Source organism: Drosophila virilis, chromosome 3 (assembly GCF_030788295.1).
Source record: "Drosophila virilis strain 15010-1051.87 chromosome 3, Dvir_AGI_RSII-ME, whole genome shotgun sequence".
Lineage (NCBI taxonomy): Eukaryota > Metazoa > Arthropoda > Insecta > Diptera > Drosophilidae > Drosophila > Drosophila virilis.
In genome coordinates this window covers 4475756-4495670 of record NC_091545.1, presented here as the reverse complement: position 1 = coordinate 4495670, position 19915 = coordinate 4475756, and the positions used below count along the sequence as shown (strand labels likewise).

Here is a 19915-nt window from a genome sequence, read left to right as displayed (position 1 = left end):
CTGCTACATAAATTACCTTCGATTTAAGCTACCCTTTATATTTGAAGCACTTTCAATGATTACAGGGTATCGAAAAAACTGTAACACGGAGTTTATCTTGTCGGTTTGGCGTTTGATCGGGGCTCATTCTTGTTTATTTTTTCCTTTTCTTTATTCATTTTGATGGCCGTTTAATAAATTCCCCTGCCTGCGCTTTTCATCTTTGTATGCTAATGTGTGCACAAGTGTGTTTATTTGTTATTTAACACCCGGAGAAACCACACATTGACCACCATCGAAAGCAGTCGGTTGACATTTAAACCTCACACACAGCCCAAGAACTCTTGAGCGCATAGGGTCATCACATATTTGCCGCACAGGTAATGCTCTTGGCTGTGTCTTGAGTTACCTGTTGGTCTGATGAAATTTGATCTGTTGCCGCGGAACTGATCGACCGGCAACTGATCCAATTCCTGACCGTTATATAACAATGCTCAGGCGTGTAAATAAGTAGCGGCAAATTTACGGAGGTCTCAACAGTTCTGAGCTTTGTCTGTGGTGTCAGAATGAACCGCATACCTTGAACCCGGAGCTGCGGTTCAAGTTTACTTTGATGGCAGTTCTCATGACCTGGGCCTTACTTGTTGAACTTTAAATATGCAGTAGACAGTGGTCAAATTAAAGGGCATTATGAGGAAACAGGCAGTGGGAGCTACTTTGATCCCATATATAGCTTTTTGACCAGCAACAATATTGCCTTAAGGGATCCGGCTTGTGATTTTCCCTTACGTGGTATATCAGACTGGCTTGGATTTATCTACTTCCACCTTCTGTCTGCAATCATAATTTAGCCTCATTTGAGATTTAATTTACTTATAACTCTGACAGTGTATATATGGCAACTTTTAAGTTCTAATGCATTTCTTGTTGGGATAGCCAAAGAATCCGATGCTCTTAAGCTCAATAAACAATTCCTGATCGTTGCCAATCGCCCTGTAAATGGCCTTCTCCAATTCATCGTATTGAAAATGTGGGGCAAAGGGCATGTCGTTGAGGGCTTCGAACAGGGTATTGCCACGTTCATTGCCCACCACCAGGACTGTGCCGCTATTGGAGAATCTGTGTGGAAGGCAGAGATTAGGTCACAAAGTAATATGGAATATAGAGAACTTTGTATACTGGGCAATTGTGTTGTAGGAGGAGTCCGTTTCATGCTTGCCCATGGGCTTTAGAATGTTGCGTCGAAGATCCCAAATGCTGCAAGTATCCCGATTGACGGCCACAATAATTGTGGAGTGGGTGGGACTCCACTTGGCCCAGTGGATGGGCTGAAAATCGTCCAGCAGCTCGATTAGGGGTCGTGTAATGCCATCCACCCAGATCCTAACATACCTGGCAAATGGAAATTGGAGGTGAGCAAAGCAAGGGAGAGAGAGAGAGAGAGAGAGAGAGGAGAGGTGTACCAATCGTTGCCGCAGGTGAGAAACAGCTTGGGGGACCAGGGCGAGAACTCCATGACATTAACGCCACCATCATGACACTTGAGCACCTCCAGATACTGATGCTGATAGTTGATGGAACACTTGTGGATGCAGCCCTCATCGGTGAGAATATAGTAGATGTCCTTGTGCACCGGATGGGTGGTTATGTAGAGGCCTTGGGGATGCCGGTTGGCGGCGACGGTCATGGTCGGTGCTATGGGCACGTGTATGCCCTCGGGATGGCCCTCGATGCGCTCGAGGGTCATCTGTGTAAAGCCCAGGAGGAAAGGACTCTTGCCGAGGCGATAGCGCGTCACCGAGCCGTCCTGCGAGAGGCTAAGAAACGGATCAATCTCACCGGAATCATCCTCGCTGACCTGCTTGAGCCAGCGTATGGCCACCACGGGCGAGCAGCCCGATGAGCTGCCGCGCTGCGACACAGCAATGGGCACATTCGTGACATCCGCGACATCCCGCACCTCGACGCTGCCATCGTACATGCCAATGGCAATCAGGGAGGGCAGATAGGGTGAGAAGCAAATGGCGGTCACCGGCTTGTCATAGTAATAGGCGCGTTCCGGTTCGCCGGGATTCTTGATGCTCCACACATAGACATCCCCCGTGCTTGGGACACGCTGCGAGGAGAACGAGAACAGGCCATAGCCAATGGCCACAATGTCGCTGTTGGTGTGACAAAAGCTAATATCGCTGACCGCCTTTCGCTCGTCCAGGCTGAGCATCGGGATCAGGCGAAAGAGCACCTTCATTGAGTACTTGTACTCGACATCCGTGGAGCAGCGATCCACCTGCTTGAAGTTACGAAAGCGCTGCATGCCCGACCTGTACATATTGCTGGAGAGTGTGCGTCCAATAAACAGTATCGCATTCTTGAATGCTGGACTCTTGAACAGCTGCTGTGCCATCGACTGCACCTTGTGCCGCTCCTTGGCCTCCTCTTCGCCAAAGTAGTCGGTCACCGTGGCATCGTCGAATTGCGGCTGCGCATCGGTGCCCTTGCTCAGGCTGTGCAGAGTGCTTTGCATACGGCTCTGCTTTTGGCTCAAGCCCTCCATTGTGTCGTACATCTCGAAATTGGATACATAGGAGCCCACCGTGGCGTAGTCCACGAATATGGTGTTCACCGCCCGCGAGTTGGTCAGCACCAGATCCGTCTGTGCATCGTTGTCGGAACGACGACGCACCTTGCCCTTGCCCATGGTCAGGTAATCATAGAGACGATTGTCCGCCTCGACGGCATCGCCCTGGGTTGTGCCCTTGGCCACGGTGCTGCTAATCTGTGAATGCAATTCGATGAAGTCCGACTTGCGCAACGTCACCTTGACGAAAGACTTGTTGAAGGGCACGGGCACGTGCATATCCTCCGGTTTCTCGATACTGCTGCCCGGATCGAACAGAATCGTTTCATACATAATCTAAGGTAGATGGAGAAGTAGTCCATAAATGAGAGATGGTATATCAAGGCGATAAACTGAGTTCGATCTAGGGAAAAGACTTTCGCAGTGTGCAATATACATTCTTTTATACCAAATCATATCGATGTTAGGACTTCGGTTTTTAATATACAACGAGGCCAGACTTGGTATGTAAGTTCTCGTTAAATGTCTGCAAATGAAGGAAATTTCATTTTTTGGCAATCTTCCTCCATTCTACATAAATATATCAACAATATAATTCTTAGAGCTAGCGCTTTGCGCTTTGGTATACACACACTTTTGAATGCCATATTTTATCCCTGAAAATTTTGTAAAAATCGGATGACAAGCATTGAAGTTACAATAGGCTGCCTTTCTTATAAATAGTGTGGGGTAATGGAAAGCCTATGGCGTGTTTGTCTTATTGTTTTAGAGCATGGAAAAAGTCTTAGAAAGTTTGCAACTAAAGCTTGGCGCATGATTCAGAGTATCTTCTAGTCGAGCACGCCCGTCTAAAACGTCCTAACTAGTATTTTTTTCGGAAGTTTGCAGCCCTGACAAATAGAGTTAAATAAAGGTGTGTCGCTTACGCCATTTATTAGCTCATCGATGGACTGCTTGTTGCCACCGACTCCGCCGCGCATGCTGGAACGTGTCCGGGATCGGGCTGTGCTGCCTCTGGAGTGCACCTGTTGCATGCTGATCATTTCGTGCTTGAGATGCATATTGAATTTGAGAAACTGATCTGTGTACGGCGATTCGGGTATATAGTTGGGCGTCAGGTCCACCTCCTCGCCATCGACTGTGTCCAGCACCTGGCAAATGGAATCAATTAACTGGATGTTCAAATTTTTGATAAGAGCCCACCCGAAATTGTGCGCGGTACTCAATATCTGTATTGATTTCCATGGCATAGGTGTGCTGTTCCCGTTGTTTCTTTTTAGCCACAGATGGTTCTTCGAATATGTCCGGAGCGACAATCACGGATTTCTTCAACGATTTACGCTCGCCCTCAGAATCTTTTCTCATATTCGACAAGAGATCCATCTTTGATTATTTAGTTTTAGTTTTAGTTTCAATGTCGAGTCTATTAAATCTAGTCGATGTATTCTTCAATGCTATAGAATGCTGGGAATTGGAACTGTAACTCCATGTGTGACTCGATAAACCATGTGAGAGTGATCTAGTAGGGTGTGTCCGGCTAGGGGATACCCTGAACCTTATTCTATCAACTTCAACTGCAGTTTGCATTAGTTTCAACTTTTTCTGTCTATTGCACCCACTATACCCAATACCCTATTTACCCATTTACAGGGTATAAATATTGTGGTTGTGTTTGCCTGTTTAATATTTCAAAGAATATGTATCTAACCCATCAAAATCTAAGGTCGCACTATTTAAACCAATTCTTGTATTTTAACACAATTGGAATTGTATCAATTTTTGACTCATGGTAAACATAGAAGCCATGGGTTTGAACCGGCTTGTTGTCCTACTGAGACTTCTGTTTATCATCTCTGCGAATCAGTGCGTGCCTTTTCTAATCAATTTTCTTTTAATTAGCTCTATGAATACTTGTTAATTTTTAATGGAAGTTCTGGGAGCTTGCAAACCCAATCTCCAGCTAGTTAGTGCGTTTGTTCCGGCTGCTGCTGCTGCTTATCGGCGGCAGCTCACGTGTCGACTCCTTGTGAATTTCCCCTGAGTCTGTCGTTAGATAAATGCCAGATAAAGTTAACACCCTGCTGCACGGGTAGCAACCACCATCCGAAGGACGCAGCTCCACTCGGCACTCGGCATGCGGCAAGCGCGTTTTAGTTACAGTTGGACTCGCGTGCCGTGCAAAACGTAGCAACAAAATCCGGAATCCGGAAACCGGAAAAATTCGAAAAAGTACGTTTCATTCGCGGCGGCGATAAAAAGTGAATTTGCATGCCCGTATCTTTGAGATACATTTCGTCTAATCGATGTGGTGTTAGAAACAAGATATATTGCCCTCGCAATCCAAATCTCAATTGCCAAGCAGCTAATTACGAGCATGTCCATTGCACAACAGCAAAAGCCACAGCAACACGAGACGGCATTGCCTTCAATGGACTGCCAAAGTGAAAACCGAGTACCAGAAAACTCAATTAGGAATGTTGCAAAAACACAGACAACATTGTCGGCCAAACCGCAGCCAGTTTCAGCTACAGCTCCAGCTCTGGCCAAGCAGCAGCAGCCGCAGACGCAGTACGTCATAAATTCAGCGCCAATGCATGCCAAGGCGACCACCGCGGGGGTCATCACCGGCGGCACGCTCCATCTGCATCGAGTGAAAAGTGCGCAGGTACGTAAAACGTGACGTTAATTGAAAGTTAACCAGCACACGGGGATGCACTTCCAATGCCCGTTAAGATGTCGCTATTAGCTTTAGCATACGCTATGAACGAGGTGTGCTCAAAAGGAATCCAGGGGTATATCGATAGTAATAGGTAAACACAAGGATGACTGAGAGATAGATAAAGATATAGATGTAGATATAGATATAGATATTGATATAGACATAAAGACTTATAGACATGTTACCAATTCGCCTTGAACTTCCGCGGAGATCGGTCGTGTTTTCTGTGCATTCCCGTGCGTGTGTATGTTCAGTGCATCCCAGGCAAAAAACAAACCAAAAGTGACAGTGACACTAACTAAGCCCGCCCCAGGGCTTAACAAACAAATCGCGCCTGCAGAGCGCGAAAAAAAAACAATTGTGCTGCCTCTGGCAGCTAAACTATATATATATATAAACATATATAAACATTTAAATTTTTTTTTTACACAAAAGTGCAACCGCGTGCGAGCGTAAGAGAGCAAGCTTTTGCTAAGCTCAAACTGCGCTCAGCTGATCGCCTTAACTCAGCTGTAGTGTGTGTGAGTGCGTGTGAGTGAGCAGAGCTTTCGCGAGAGAGCTTTTGCCTAGACTCACTAACACAAGTAAAGCACTAGCCAATAGGAGAACAATCAGTGCTGGCAAGTCAGTCACTGACCGTGACAGTGCTGACACTTTCCAGTCACCGTTTTCGCTCCCCGTTCACCAAAGTCACTTTTCACAAAAATACTGGAGATTTTTGTAAATAAGTGCAGCTAGTAAATTTTGGTCAACATCTCACCTAATGGCGTCCAACAAGCCGAATCCACTCATCCCCGACTATCCTGCGTCACCTATATACAACCCGTCGGATAATGTGCTACCGCCATACATCACGCTGTGCGGGGGTACTACGCTACTCACCACGTCGTGCATCACCACAACTGCCTGCTCCCTAGGAACGACTACGGTAACGTCGTCCCTCGCACATGGCATCAGCTCCCAAGGCCCCGCAATCCCGTCCATTCCTGGCGCGAATCCTGCTACAAGCCCGGATCTCCACGCGTTTTTGAATAATTACCCGCCCAAGACTTCACGTACTTGGCAAGGTCAATGGTTTAAGGCCACAAAAAGAGAAGGTGGCAATCTCTCCCCCCGTATCGCCCGTAAGAAGGCGAGCACCACCGAAACCAAGAAAGCCAGCCAAAACCGGTTTGCGGCCCTCTGTGACGAAGAGGAAAGCGACATGGACACGGAAGTAGAACTAGCCACCAACAAGGAAGCTTGCGCCGACGAGGATGTAGATGATAGGCCATCCACCTCGCACGCAGCTCGCGCAAGGGCCAGCAGGCAACAAACGGCAAATAAAAAGCTTGCCGCACACCCGCAACCCACCCAGACGGCGCCTCCCAATGAGCGGCCTGCCTCTAAGGTGCCGAGAATAACTGTGCCAAACGTCCTCAGTTTCACCAAGTTCTGCAAGGAACTAGACAGCGTCCTAGGCGCGGACACTTACACCGTCAGATCGCTTAATTCTGGCGACTGCATCGTCCAATGCCGCAACTCAGACGAATACCGAACGCTGGCAAGGCACCTTCGCGAGAACGGCTGCCTGTTTCACCACCACCAGCTTGCAGAAGACCGGCCGTACCGCATAGTTCTACGAAATATCCACCACGAGGTCGCATCCGAAGATATTTCAGCGCAATTGGCAGAAAAGGGGCACCACGTTGTCCGCATATATACCCCGCGTAGCAGAGTCAATAACGAACCTCTAAATATGAGATTTGTTGACCTGAGGAAAGCGGAGAACAATAACCTTGTCAAATCAATAACAGTACTATGCAGGCACAAAGTTTCGTGGGAGAAGCCTCGCAAGACGTCGGGCCCTGTACAATGCAACAGATGCCAAGAGTACGGGCACACAAAATCTTACTGCTCGAGACACTATGTGTGCAAGGAGTGTGGGGACAACCATCCAAGCAACGAGTGCACACTTGGCAAGGACGAGAATCGGTGTTGTCACCACTGTGGAGAAGCACACGCAGCAAACTTCAAAGGCTGCAAGAAGTACCTGCAATATGCTTTCCAGCAGAAAAACCAGCACAAGGCAAATGGCAGAGATGCAAGCCGCTCCAGAGATCCCCGCCCCAAAACAGCCGCTCCTGCCTGCAGCTTCGTGCCTGGCCAACAATCCTTTGCCAGCGTCCTCCGCGGTACCCAGCCCGCAGAGCGCAGTGCCCGCTCATCGTCTCGCAGAAGGAACACTGGCAGTACTCCCAGCCAATCGCAACCTGTTGCCGACAACTGCCCCAACTCAGCCCTTGAGCTCATGATGAAGCAAATGTTCGCCAGATTCGACCAACTGATGTCTCTCATACAGACTCTTTTACAAGCGCTAATGCACACTAGCGCCAAAAATAACAGTGCCTAAAATGAGCTCCCTCAGGATAGCACTATGGAACGCCAACGGAGTCTTTTCGAAGGCGAATGAGATCACAGCCTTCATCGAACTCCACCACATCGATGTGTTTCTGCTCACGGAGACTCACTTCTGCTCTCGAATCACCCTCAGAGTGCCAGGCTACACTCTCCACACCGCCAACCACCCAGATAACAGCCAACATGGAGGAGCAGCAATATTGATCAGGTCGTCCTTGTCGCACCACTCACTTGAGTCATCCTGCCACTGGCATATGCAAGCTGCTGCTATCCGACTCGGATCCAGCAGAGGCGACTTCAATCTCGCCTCTGTATACTGCCCTCCGGCCTTGAGAGTGACTGAGGCACACTTTCGAGCCCTTTTCGACCAGCTTGGCCCCAAATTCCTGGCAGGAGGAGACTGGAACGCCAAACATCGCTGGTGGGGAAACTACCGCATGTGCCCCCGAGGGAGAACGCTCTTCTCTGCCATTGAGAATGAAGGCATCGAAGTCATAGCCACTGGAGAGGCAACGTGCTACCCATATAGGGCTACTGCAACACCAAGTGCACTTGACTTCGGGCTCTACAAGGGATTCAGACAGGAACAGCTGCGAATACGAAGCCTCCTTGACCTGACGTCGGATCACCTCCCATTACTGATTGAGCTCGAGGAGACTCCCAAGTGGGAAGTTGGAATCCGCAAAATGCTCCCGCCGCGCTCTAACTTGGGAGTATACCGGGCCTGCCTCGAGGACACATTAGAGCTCAACGTCACCATAAATACGGCAAGTGAACTGGAGAGCTACGTTGACCACCTCACAGCGAAAATTACGGAAGCTGCTAGACGTGCAGCCCCGCAAACCCTGCCTCACTCTCGTACCTTCAGAAGGTCCCTACTAAGCCCTGAAGCCAGGAGTCTCCTTGCCGACAAAAGACGTCTAAGGAGGCTGTACATCCGCAACGGAGACCTCTCTACCAAGGCAGAAATGGTAAGCGCGTCCAACCGGCTCAGACGACTGCTGGCTAGGACTCGAACGGAAAATCTAGACAGCTTCCTCGAAACAACTGGGCATGACGGCAACAGCACCTTTTCAGTGTGGAAGCTCACCAGAAGCATTAAGAGGCAACCAGTTTTTACCTCCCCGATCACGGACCACTCTGGCCTCTGGCTCCGATCGGACGAGGAAAAGGCCAACGCGTTTGCTGACTACTTGGAGACAACCTTCAAGCCATTCGACTTCGCAGACGTTGCACAGCGCCGTAAAGTAGCCGAGTCACTGGACGCTCCACTGCAGATGGCTCTCCCGATAAGAAGCATCTCCCCCGCGGAAATCGGGACACAGCTGAAAATGCTTGAGCTAAAGAAGACCCCAGGATGCGACGAAATCGACAACAGAGCAGCTAAGGCTCTCCCACGCAAAGGAGTCATGGCGCTCGCCACAATTTTCAACTCCATGCTCCGCCTTGGCCACTTTCCGAAGCAATGGAAACATGCGAAAATTGTGATGATCGCCAAACCCGGTAAGCCGCTAACTCAACTTGAGTCCTACCGCCCTATAAGCCTTCTGCCGACGCTCTCAAAAGTCTTTGAGCGACTTCTGCTAAGCCGTCTCTTAGAACTCGACGAGGTCACGCGCCTGGTCCCGGATCATCAGTTTGGCTTCAGAAAGTCTCACGGCTGCCCCGAGCAGGTCCACCGGGCAGTAAAACACGTACTAGAAGCTTTTGAGCAGAAGCAATACTGCGTCGGCGTTTTCCTCGATGTCAAACAAGCGTTTGACAAGGTCTGGCACGATGGTCTTCTGTTCAAGATCAAACTGATACTCCCAGCGCCATACTTCAGCATCCTTAGCTCCTTTCTGGCAGGACGCACCTTTAAAGTGGCCGTTAAAGACCAAAGGTCGGCAATTAAGGGCATCAGAGCAGGTGTCCCACAAGGCAGCGTCCTCGGTCCGATGCTGTACACGCTGTATACGGCGGACCTGCCCACACAAGGACAAAGCAATGAAGACCTCAGCCCTGCGAGACTGCTGGTGGCAACATATGCGGACGACACTGCCTTCCTAGCCTCCCACAAAAATCTGCAAGCTGCTACAAGTGCAGTGCAGGACTGGCTGCTGCAGATCGAAACCTGGACAGCTATGTGGAACATCGCTATAAACTGTGCCAAGTCCGCCTGCGTCACTTTTACGCTGCGCCCATACAGCTGCCAGGGGCTACGGTTCGATGGACGAACCATTGAGCAGACCAACTCTTTCTGCTACTTGGGTGTCCACCTGGATCGAAGGCTCATATGGGGGCCTCACATCGCAGCAACGAGAGCAAAATGCCTGAGAAGACTTCAAAAGCTCGATTGGCTACTAAAGCCTCAAAGCAAGCTGCACATATCCACGAAGACACTGCTTATCAAAACGATGGTAACGCCTATCTGGACATATGCGATCCAAGTTTGGGGCACGGCATCAGCACACCAGCTCCGTCGCATAAGAGTGGTCCAAGCCAAGGCAGCACGCAAGGTTGCTGGCCTGCCATGGTACGTAACAACAGACGCCATCGAACGCGATCTCCGCCTAACAAAGGTCGGAGATCAGCTCAACTTCTTCAGCAGCCGATACTCCGACAAATTGGTGCAGCATCCGAACGCGGCCGCAAGGGCCCTGGCTGAGCCCATTAGTGAGAGGCGCCTCCGAAGGCTACACCCCGACGACCTACCAACGAGGCACATCACTTAAACATCCCTTTCCCATTATTGTTATATATTTTTAAGTCTGTAATTATCATTTAAGTTATTAAATAATAACTATACACTATACCCTTAACTCCGCTTGGTAGAGATCAGAAGGCACTGATCGATTCCAGCGCAAAATAAACCAAATTAAAAAAAAAAAAAAAAAAAAAAAAAAAAAAAAAAAAGAAAGACATGTTACCATGCAAACATGTAGACATGTAGACATGTAGACATGTAGACATGTAAACATATATAGATGCATAGATATGTAGATATGTAGACATGTAGATAGATAGATGTATAGATATGTAGATAAGTAGATATATAGATATATAGAATAATAGATATATATCTATATACATATATAGATTTGCATATGAACTAGTTGAACAGCCCTCTCTCTAAGTCAATTGCAACGGGGACATTGCGAGAGTGAATACCAAAGCAAAGCACGCGCAATGCTCAGATACAGCTTATGAGGATGTACAGATATAGATGCAGATACAGATATATGCGAGTGCCCGGTTCGTGTATAGATACCTTGCCACGGTGCAGGGTGCGTAACGTAAATTTGTGCGTCTATTTTTTTTTTCCTTTTTTTTGTCGCTACCATTATTTTTTTTTTCTTATTTTTGCCGGCACCGGCTGCCGTCCTCGGGTCTGTCCCGGCCCGGCTGGCACGGAGCTCAATGGAGCTTGCCGCATGCGTGTGAGCCTGCGCTGGATGTGGCGAGAGATGAGAGACGAGAGGCGAGAGGAAAAGCGTCATCATAGCCATGTTATGTAAACATTGACTGGGAGGACTTACGAGATGTGCAGTGGGGTGGGAGATGGAATGGGCAGGGGAGTGAAAAACAGTGAGCCGAAGCGATGGGCAACCACGACGCAGTTGCCATCGCCGACTGCTGGCTGCCTGATGCCCGATGGAGGCGATTTGGCGGTCTTACTGCTGCTGCTGTTATTACTGCTACTGCTGCTGCCTCCACTGCTGCTGCTGCTGTTTTTTCTACTGCTGCTGTTGATGCTGTCAAAGTCATGTCATTCATCTGATGCGAAATGAATTTGTTGACGCCATTCAAAGCGTACTTTCAGGGTGGCTGCAGTGGTTGTGATTGTATGTGTGTGTGTGTGTGCGTATCTGTGTTTAGTTGTTGTTAACTTGCGCGTATCTGTGTGTAGCTGCCTGGCCGATTGGGTGGTCTGAGTAGGCAACAAATCAAAGAATTGTTGCCTTTAAGTCGCAGCATTCACATTTGCATTTGCCCACTTTTCGTCTGGAGTAGCCCGCATAATTTCTTTGCCCACTTGGCCGTTGAGCCAAGTTATGCAAACTTTTCTCCCAACTTAACTTCTTGTACGTTGCCATAAAATAAAAATAACATTTGAAAGCTCTTTCAGAGAGTACGGCAGTCGTCGACCTTTCAGGCAACTGCCTAGCGCAACTTCAATTTCGATTTCCTGACTGCAGTGTGGATCAGGTATTATCTAAGAAATCTATCCTCTTAAGGTATTTATAGGTCATATGCTCTATATCATATAGGAATGATCAATTAAATATGATGTAGGAAAAACTATCTAGCTTATCAAGTTAGCTTCACCAAACCGCGCAAAATCCCACCATCATGGCACTATCATAACATATAGCTGCCATAGGCAAAATGAGTTGCAAATATATTTCTTGTATTGAAAACATTTTTATTCATCAAGATATTTTGACCAAATCCTTCATTTATTAGTTTTACTATGGTTTTCACTTATAATCAAACTGTTATCCTTATCCGATATAATTCAAAATGAGCTTCACAATTCTTCCCTCATATCCCTGACTCTACAAGGGTATTTCAATTTCGGCCAAGTTCCAAGCTTAGTTTCTTGTTATTTTTCTTTCGATCTGCTATCCCTTAAAGTTTTTCCCGGCAGCAGCTCGAGGGCTTTGGTGGTGGTTTCTGCGACTTGTTTATGTTTGCTTTCAATTTTATCCCTGACATCGTTTGCATCCTTTTGTTTGAGCTTTCGATTACGATTTTCCACGTAGTTTCGCTAAAAAAAGAACTCAATGTCAAAGGGGTTGGGGAATGGGGGAATGGGTGTTGGGCTGTGCCTGGCATCGGCCTTGCCCGTTTGCGTGTCCCGCCAGCCGAGGACAGCCTTGCACTTGCCCGCAATTGAACTTCACTTGGGGTTGTTTCGCCCACGGTTCCGGCAACAGAGAGAATCTCATCGTTGTCCTGCGCTCCCATTCAGCGCCTGGCATTGCTCTTGCTGAATTTATCTGAGAGCCCAAATCGCAAACTGGAGAGTCTCGTCTCTGACTTTGCCCTTTGGCCAGAGTTTTTTATCCCTTTCTCCCTCTCTCTCTCTCTGCTCTGGTCTTCTTTCATCTTGGGCTCGTGTTTGTTTTGCTTTAGCACCGTCTCGAGGGGTTAATCAACCTTCTTCAACTGTCGCCCGAGCTGTAACCGAGACTCGAGAATTTGTTGGGTTGCTCGCAATTTTAGCTCGTCCCATGGATAATGCACAAAGCAATTGAATTTATGAGCTGTACTTGTCTTGAGAGAATCCATAAAGTTAGTTTGTAAGTGGATTTATGGCCTGACTTCTTACACAGCACGTGTAGCTTTTTACAGTCGTGTGTCAATGCATCTCAAAGGCAGCTGGGATATAAATCAGAATATTTTCAAAAAGAGGGTGCGTGAATAAACTGTATGTTAACTTTGTATAAATTGTTATAAGATACTAGGGTATATTTCAAAGCGAATAGTACCATAAAATGTAACTAAGCAAATTCTTTATCATCTTGTATTTTTATCCAAACTGACCTTTTCATGCGTAACGTATAGAAGGTCACATCTCTAACTACCTAGAGTATTTGTATATGCTTGATCAGAGAGCATTTATTCGGAGAGAGGACATTGTGACATAGAGGGAAATTGTTTGCTCCCAATATTGCCATTAATGCTGGTGATCCCACCGCAGCATCTAGCGATGGGGGGAGGGGTGAGGTAATTCACATATGCACTGCATGCACGCTATTGGCTGTCAGGCTTTTGATTCCGCTATCTTATTTCTTAGGCAATTGCTCTCAATTGTTATGGTTGTATTAGTGTGAACGCCGGCTTAGCGTAGGCGCGCGCTTAATGAGGCAATTTAGTGTGTGCCTTTCTCTCCTGTTGATCGGTCGCGTCCTCGGCGCGTGTTAAATAAATCTAGTCTTGCTTTTAATAGATTTAAGTTAAATTTGTAGTGTTAAACGCGTTTCGTTCCTATTGTGTGTGTGTGTGTCTGCAAATTTCCATTTACTACACTGCTACATTCAACAATTGGCAAATTGTTTGTCGCTTACATTTTGTTCCTGAGCTTTTTTCACGAGAGGCAAATTGGCGCGAGCACAATCAAAGAGAGAGAGGGATAGAGAGAACAATCTAGAAAGAGTGAAGCTCTTATTTAACAGGTAATTGTGCTCTGGCTGTGCATACATACATACAAACTATATAGCTATATATGTAACTTATATTAGTGACGTCACAGGCTCTGTTTATCTTTTACATAGTATGTGAATGAAGAGATTAGACTTTAAACAGCTTGGTTTACAGATCATATGCTCTACAGTAATTGCAGTTACAATGTTGTTCAGTTGAATAGGCACATTTTAGTAGGATACATTGATTTCTGCTTTTAAAAAAGTAAAGAAATTTGCGCATTCAAATTAGTGCAAGTGCAATTGTCATATTTATGCAGATTTTGATTTATAAGTGGCCCAATGTCAAAAAAATATATGTAAATGTATGTGTGTGAAAAATCAAGTGAAACTGCGTCAAATGCATTTTGTTGCTAGCTCGGAACGGTCATTGAGCTTCAAGTGGAAACCCATGGCAAATGGCAAATAATCCAAATCCACTTCAGACTGAATTATTGTGCATGGCAAAACATTTCGGGGTCGTAAATTGAAATGCATGTAAAGCAGATTTCCAGTTGGGGGGCATCCGCATACGCAGTGGCTGCGGCTATGCCCCTTCCCCTCTCCCGCTCTTGCTGCATGCCGCGGCGCTAATGGAAGCCCGCGACGCGCTCAGCTGCCTGGCGCCAACATATTTTGCTGTCGCACTCAAATTATGAGCGAAAATTTGCATAAAGTCAACGAAAATAAAAAAAAAAAAATACCCAAAAAAACATACAAAAATAAAAACGAACAAATAGACGGGAAAAATGTGTCTAACAGAATGCAAAAGGTGAAAGAAAGTGGAAAGCGTACAGTGAAGAATTTATGTGTACGTGCTGGAAATTCCTTAATTTCAGTTAAAAGATGTTGTTACCTGGCGGCTTTTCCAAAGCCGAGCCAACAATTTTCCTCACGTCATGTGAAACTTCTATTCAGACAGTACTCGACATCGCTGCCCGAAAATAAGGAAAGAAAATTTCTTGTTGATTACGTGTGGCACATTCAAGAATATTTTCATGTCTGGCGACAACATTTGATTACATAATTTCCTTTGACCAGCTTTTAATATGCATACGGAAAATCTGTGTGTGTGTGTTTTTTTTTCACTGCAACAAGCTGCGCCTGGAGCGTCGTCAGCGTCCATTTAAGAGACAGCTGCCATAAATTTGGCTGGGAAACCGGGAAACTGAGAATCTTGGATGCGCTAATCAGCGCTGTCAAGCGTTGCAGTTGCAGATACATATGCTGCGGTGGCAGCCACAGATGCAGATACATATGTATCTGCAGATACTTGGACGCTTGGCAAATTGTTGGGGCACAAAAATATCTCACGCATTCTTACGACGCTTTTTTTTTTTTTTGAGTAATTAATTTATGCAGTTGTGCCGAGATTTTCCAGCGCAGATTAAAGTCGGCGAGGGCATTTAATAAATTGCCTCTAAATTAAAGAAAATGCGACAAAAAAATATATATATGGTACAGATTTATGGGAGAGTTTTGGAGCCGAGCAGATGACACCTCGCTGGCCAGGGTTGCCACCAAGACGCGCATTTAAGGCGTATCATTAGGCATTGTGCTGGCGACCAAGTTGTCGCCGCTTTTAGCCAAAATTCTGTGACCCATTAATCCGGAAAGTTGTCAGCCGACCGCGCTAATGATCGCTGCTCGCGATATTAGTTTTTTTTTTTTTTTGGGGGCGCCCACGTTTCGGCCCCGGGCGCCGTGTTTGGTGTCGCCTCGAATGTTTTGTTGCATTTATTTTGGTGCTCGCGCTGACCTTATAAATCAGACTGTTAGAAGTTAGGAGGGGCACAATCAAAAGTTTTCGATGGCGTCCAAAAATCCATAAAGTTCGTTTTTTCATTTTGTATTTCGTTTTCATTTTGTTGGTTTTCCAAAAATCTAAACATAAATTTTTGATTTACGCAATGGGCGCGGGCGGGCGCCGCATTTCGTTGATTTATCTGCCCGATTTCAACAGCCATCAAGTAATTTGTGTTTTGGACAAATTGGAAATGGCGGACACCAAAGCAAAGAAATAAAGAAAAATTACATGGTTTTTTCTTGATTTTTCTCTCTAAGGGATTTGTTAGGATGCCATCGATAATCGTGTTGGGTGCATAAAAGTATTTTATTGGCCAATTATCCAAAAATCGTTTATTGTTGTTGCTGGTTTCGTGTGGTTTATATCGTTTATATGGCATTTCAGTCGGATCAAACGATACTTTTCAGTTGTGAGTGGCAGCTCTTTGTAAGTGTGTCATATTAATGCCCTTTCGAACATGGGCTCATCCAAGATAATCCCATATTTATGACCCTTGAAAACGCACTCATTTGCATGTGTCTTGTATTACGATGATAATTTATCATATTTTTAGATGCTGACTAGACTCTTTAATCGTAGCAAATAGAGTTATCATTGTGAATATAAATTTGTCTCATTGTCAACAGTTTATCTGGAATTCCTTGGAAAATATCTGCAATCCCATTTAAAAGCATTTTATTTAGCAAGCTTATCTACAAAAAATTCCAGGGAAATATTTTTCTACAATCAGTTGAGCATATTTCGCTTGTATTTTTATGCCTAGACAAAAAGCTTAACTTTTCTCGATCTTGATATTTGCTTAAGTTCCGACAACATATAAACTGAGTTGTTTATGTAGAGTTCTCCGTGACAATCAATTCAAAGTCTAGAGCGGGGCACGCTCTATTAAAGGGTTGTTCAATTGGCGATAGAAAAAAATGGTTGCCTACTCTAGACAAATATCTAATCTTATCGGCGTTTACGTATTAACCATTTTTTTTGTTTATTTTTATTTATTTCGCATTTCTGCGAGTTTGTTTTGTAAATTGCGGCCAACACTGAGACAACAACATACAGCAAGATATAGTGTATACTTCACTAAAAGGGGGTTGTATTTGTCAGCTGTGAGCCGCGTGATAAGATACGAATATGGCACCTCGCACGATAAAAATTGGCACACACAAAATATAAAAAGTAAACTGGAATGTCGGATTCCATTGACTATGTTATACTCGTTCAGAGTTTAAAAGACGGGGCAATTAGCGAAATATCTTGAGGTAAAGCCAACTTTTTGATTTTTAAGTTCGTTTCGATCTTAAGAGAGGACTTCTTCTGGTCTATCTGTGAGATTTGCGGACTCTAAGGTTGGGCTAGATATAGATTAGTGCGGGTGTACGTCGTCCTAATGGGCGCGGCTCTGCTTGGCTGACTCGGATATACTCGACTGTTCAATTTAGAATTATAATACACGAAACTAATATACCCTCCTTCATCTCGTGAATGAGTATAATAAATTGAACTCTTCGTGGAAATTGTGCAATCGGTAAAAATAGCCCACGGGCCCTACGTGCATATATAAATAAATGTATTTATCAGATAACCAGATATTACTTGCGTTGTTTACTAGTTTAGCTCCAAAAAAAAACTAAACAAATCAATCATAAATGCGTAGCTCATAGATACATCAACACGCACGGATACAAGCTGTGGCTGTTGATGGGAGCAGCTGATTGATTTATTTACCTGATGATGTTGCTCTTCCATTAGCCAACTCCCGCCCCCTTGCCCGATCGAACTGCGACTGACGTGTTTCCATCGACAACCTTGTGTTTGAGTGTAGTATTTCCTGCTGCCTGGCACCGTGGTGTCTGCAATAAGTGATATGAACATGGCTGATAAGTTGATAAGATGTAATGCATGAAATCATGTATTAACTGTCCTCATTAGTCAGCTCGCAGCGCGTCATCAGAATTTCCGCCCAAAATCCGTTTGACGTCAATGGGAAACATTGTTTACTTCTTTTTTTTTTTCGCCAATTGCCGCATTTGTAATTGATTTCTCAAAGGGCATTTACTCCAGTTGCTGTCGAAATTTACAATTTAAATGATTGTCATAGGTCGTTGTTCCGAAAAAAAATAAGTTGATTCTTATGCCCAAGCAGGTGCGAATTCTTTAATTCCTTCTATATACACCTGCTGCATAATTTAGTCACGAAATCTCGGATTCTTAAAACTTGATAAAAATCTGAATAAAATCGATTTACCTTTCACATATGTGAGGCTAGTTAGAGATACATATGCATCTTACACTCGATAAGGGCATTTACTCTTCGGCTAACTGAACTGTTGCTGTTCCATTTGTTGCCATTGTCTGAATGCTCTTTTTTATTATCTGCAGCGAAAACAATCTGTGAACAGACTCGTTTTCAATGTGCTTGGTTCCCAGGCATTTAGAACATCCTGTATGCGCCTACGCTGGCTTCTCCAGCCCCAGCTCCACTTGCAAGTTCGCGTCTGAGTCATGCGCATGCGTGCAGCATCCGAGGCGACGCTTTGCATGCGAACTTACAGTACGCTATTGTTGTTGTTGCTGCCAGCTGTCGGCTGTCAGCTTGTGTATCCATGAGATACGCAGGCAAAAACAAAGCGCATTGATCGCAATTACGCGGCAAAAGTGTCGGCGACGCACAATTGGTACACAAAAACAGAGATTGAAAAGAAAATGAAGTGAAACAAGAAGCAAGGGATATCGTTGATACGCCGACGATTAAATGCCCTTCTTTGAAGTGCATTCATATGACCGAATATTTCTATAAGAGCCATATAATATAGGAGTTAGATTTGGAGCTAATTGAACGTTCTTTCTGCATTTAATTTTATTTTCTACATCCCCTTTTTATATTTGAATGCCACATTTACAATGCAAAACAAGCTGCAGACATGTTTTGCAGCCAGGTTCAATGAGTTTGAATAAAATATCCTGAAAAAAAGAAAAGTTCTCCCTACAAGAAGTTTATTTTTGATTGTTTCTGTCAGTTTCAGCTGGTAAATTCCGAGTTAAATACTGACAGCAGCAAAAAAAAAACTGAGAGACTAGCTTGAAGAGAGACAGAGACAAGGACTATAATGGCTTTATCAACTTAGCTATTGATACTGATCAGGAATATATATAATTATTAAGTTCGGATGGGTTACACAATTGATGAGAAAATAATAATACTATGTGCGAGGGTATTATAAGGGAAGTGAGTTGTTTTTGTTATTGGGTTGTCAGTGCACGGTAATTGCAAGCGGTATCTGCAGCTTTGGCTGTATCCGTATCTGTATCTGTAAAATGTATCTGTATCTGTTGGATAGCTGCTGCATTGTTTGTGGTTGTCACTTGAAGTGCTTGAGGTCGCAACAGTTGCAACACTTTCTCAAGAATTCCAATTGTGACGCAAGCAGCGAGCCAATTGTATCTTGTATCTTGTATCTTGCAGATGCAGCCGCGACCGACACGAAAAACAACTTTCGATAGCGAGCATTTTTTTTGGGACACACTCGACACTCGATATTCGATACCCCCAACTTATTTTATATACACACATTATGCACGTCTGATGAAGTTGTCGTCGTTGTTGTCGTCTTTGTCGTCTTTGGCAGACGCGTAACAGTAGCTGAAGAATGTTTATTCTGAGTCAAAGTATCCGTTGTATCCAACCTCCCGCAGAGAGTGCTCTTCGCTTTGCCTGCAATTACCGCAAGTCAAGTCGATTTGTAACCGAATCTTTTGTCTGGACTGCGACTGTGACTGTAACTGCGACTTGTTTCTGGCATCAGAGCGCCGCATGGCAGCGACCTTAGTCATAAAGTTCCATTGATGAAACTCGACAGACAGAGAGACAGACAACCGGACAGACTGACAGAACAGAACCAGACTAGCCCAGCCCAGCCAAGTCCAGTCCCAGACTGACCACAATCACGCTCATGAATGAAACCGAGTCGGGAGAGTATGAATGAATTGTCCAGTTGAACATATTGCAACCGTATGCTGATTTCTTCACTTTGTACTTTCCGCTGAGAGTGCTGTTAAGAATTTCTTAACCCAATTCCAAACTCGACTCGACTCGTCGCGCCGCGTCTCTTCCTAAACAGCTCGCAAAACAAACAACTTTTATGGCCGGGTCGTTCGGTTGAGTGTTCGCAGCGCATTCCTGTATTTCATTTAGGGATACAGCAAGTCGAGTGTTTCTGGGAATTTTCATAGTTTGTGATTCTTTTCTTTCTCAACAGAAATAACAGATA

At 45.3% G+C, this 19915-nt stretch overlaps 2 protein-coding genes across 3 annotated transcripts in view; one reads left to right on the top strand and one right to left on the bottom strand.

Annotated features, from left to right (window-relative positions):
* Positions 1 to 825: 825 nt before the first annotated feature.
* On the bottom strand, positions 826 to 5677 carry Dic61B (Dynein intermediate chain at 61B). Of its 2 annotated transcripts, none has more exons than XM_070208412.1 (5): positions 5462 to 5677; positions 3484 to 3708; positions 1443 to 2893; positions 1159 to 1371; positions 826 to 1098 (listed from the first exon to the last, which is right to left on the bottom strand). In XM_070208412.1, exons 1-5 carry the CDS (start codon positions 5675 to 5677, stop codon positions 885 to 887), a joined length of 2319 nt encoding a protein of 772 aa, XP_070064513.1. In that variant the 3' UTR covers positions 826 to 884. The 2 variants fall into 2 exon arrangements, with proteins under 2 accessions (XP_070064513.1, XP_002046444.1); XM_002046408.4 differs by lacking the exon at positions 5462 to 5677 and adding an exon at positions 3761 to 4168.
* p130CAS (Serine_rich_CAS and FAT-like_CAS_C domain-containing protein p130CAS) overlaps positions 4734 to 19915 on the top strand; it is a 51330-nt gene continuing 36148 nt past the window's right edge. Inside the window, exon 1 of the mRNA XM_032435480.2 lies at positions 4734 to 5222. Within this exon, the coding sequence (XP_032291371.1) occupies positions 4932 to 5222 (291 nt within the window). The 5' untranslated portion in view covers positions 4734 to 4931. The remainder of the gene's footprint in view (positions 5223 to 19915) is intronic.

Bases quoted from the DNA above. Each gene is read 5' to 3' on its own strand.
- Dic61B (XM_070208412.1), bottom strand. From the start codon at position 5,677: ATGTTTATATATATATATAGTTTAGCTGCCAGAGGCAGCACAATTGTT. The intron at 2,894-3,483 runs GTAAGCGACACA...CATCTACCTTAG, and splicing joins TCGATGAGCTAATAAATGGC to ATTATGTATGAAACGATTCT. The intron at 1,099-1,158 runs GTATACAAAGTT...CCTTCCACACAG, and splicing joins TCCTACAACACAATTGCCCA to ATTCTCCAATAGCGGCACAG.